The sequence below is a fragment of the Egretta garzetta genome, unplaced genomic scaffold (genome assembly GCF_000687185.1).
Source record: "Egretta garzetta isolate BGI_Z169 unplaced genomic scaffold, ASM68718v1 scaffold867, whole genome shotgun sequence".
In the NCBI taxonomy this organism is placed as follows: Eukaryota; Metazoa; Chordata; class Aves; order Pelecaniformes; family Ardeidae; genus Egretta; species Egretta garzetta.
The window spans coordinates 207,879-209,205 of record NW_009260291.1 but is presented as its reverse complement, the minus strand read 5'-3'; the positions used below and the strand labels follow the sequence as shown (position 1 = coordinate 209,205).

Below are 1,327 nucleotides of genomic sequence, written 5' to 3'. Positions count from 1 at the left end.
AGTGAGTAGTGTCCCTGTCCCGTGGGGTGCCCATGGGGCACAGAGCCGCTGGGGGGGATTTTCCTGCTGCCCCTCCAAGGGTCAGAGTGTCCCTGTCCCCTGCCTGCCCAGCCTGAGGCTCCATGGGGAAACTGAGGCACAAAGGATCTGGACTCATGTGGAGGCACCCGTTCCCGTCCCCTCTTCCATCCTGTCCCACCTGGCCACTGCGGTCGGGGGCCACCCCCCTGGCAGGGAAGGGGTTAAGGGCCCCCCACGGTTTGACTGAACCCCCCTCGGGGCTCATTACCTCGACCTCAGCCCCCCTGCCCCGGGTGAGGGGGGGGGGGGATGAATAATTCAACGCCTGGTAGGAGACGTGTCCTCCCTCCCTCTCCTTCCTCCTCCTCTTCCTCCTCCTCACCGGCTCTGCCTTCCCCACCTCCCGCCGCTCTCAGTCCTCGCCCGTACCGAGCCCCGGGTGCTACCGAACTCCGCTCGGCACCGGTGGCAGAGACATCATCGTGTGTCGTGTTGTCCCCCCCCCTTTTTCCCGGCAGTGGTGGTGACGCACGGTCAAGGCCATGGACCCCAAGGACCGCAAGAAGATCCAGTTCTCGGTGCCGGCACCCCCCAGCCAGCTGGACCCCCGCGCCGTCGAGATGGTGAGGGTGGACATCGGGGTACGGGGTCATGCAGGGGGTCCCTCATCACCCCGACGAGCTAGCGCTGCCGGGGACCTCAGGGTGACGGGGGACCCCCTGCGTGACCCAGAGGGATTGGATTGGGGGGGGACAGGAGAGCCCCAAGGTGCCGTCGTGAGCCGGATTCCGTGTAAGGGAGAGGGATAGGTGGGATGGGGACAAGAAGAGCAGGACAAGGGGGACCGGAGGGGACAGGGCACGGGATGGGAGGGACAAGGACGGGATGGGGGGACAGGATGGGATGGGGGGGAGAGAAATGGGGACCGGAGGAGAGCGGTCCGAGGTCCCCGTGTGAGCCGCGGTCCTGGGCAGGGGGAGAGTTGCGCAGGGGGATGGGGCAGGGACAGGGACAAGGATGGGAGAGGAGGGGACAAGAATGGGACAGGAGGGGACAGGGATGGGACAGGAGGGAAGGGAAGCGACAGGAGGGGACAGGGATGGGACAGGACAGAAGGGAAGGGGGGGATGGGATGAAGACAAGGATGAGACGGAGGGGACAGGAGGGGGATAGGGATGGGACAGGAGGGAAAAGATGGGACGGAGGCAATGGGACATGCTGGAGGACGGTGCAGCCACCCCCAGATGGTTGTTCCCAGCCCAAGGGGACGTCCCCAGCACACACCGGACCCAGAGCCCCTGGGCCG

At 66.3% G+C, this 1,327-nt stretch overlaps 1 protein-coding gene across 1 annotated transcript in view; it reads left to right on the top strand.

Moving 5' to 3' along the window:
• Nucleotides 1–563: 563 nt before the first annotated feature.
• PPP1R1B (protein phosphatase 1 regulatory inhibitor subunit 1B) overlaps nucleotides 564–1,327 on the top strand; it is a 10,729-nt gene continuing 9,965 nt past the window's right edge. Inside the window, exon 1 of the mRNA XM_035897956.1 lies at nucleotides 564–662. Coding sequence (XP_035753849.1) covers nucleotides 564–662 — 99 coding nt within the window. The remainder of the gene's footprint in view (nucleotides 663–1,327) is intronic.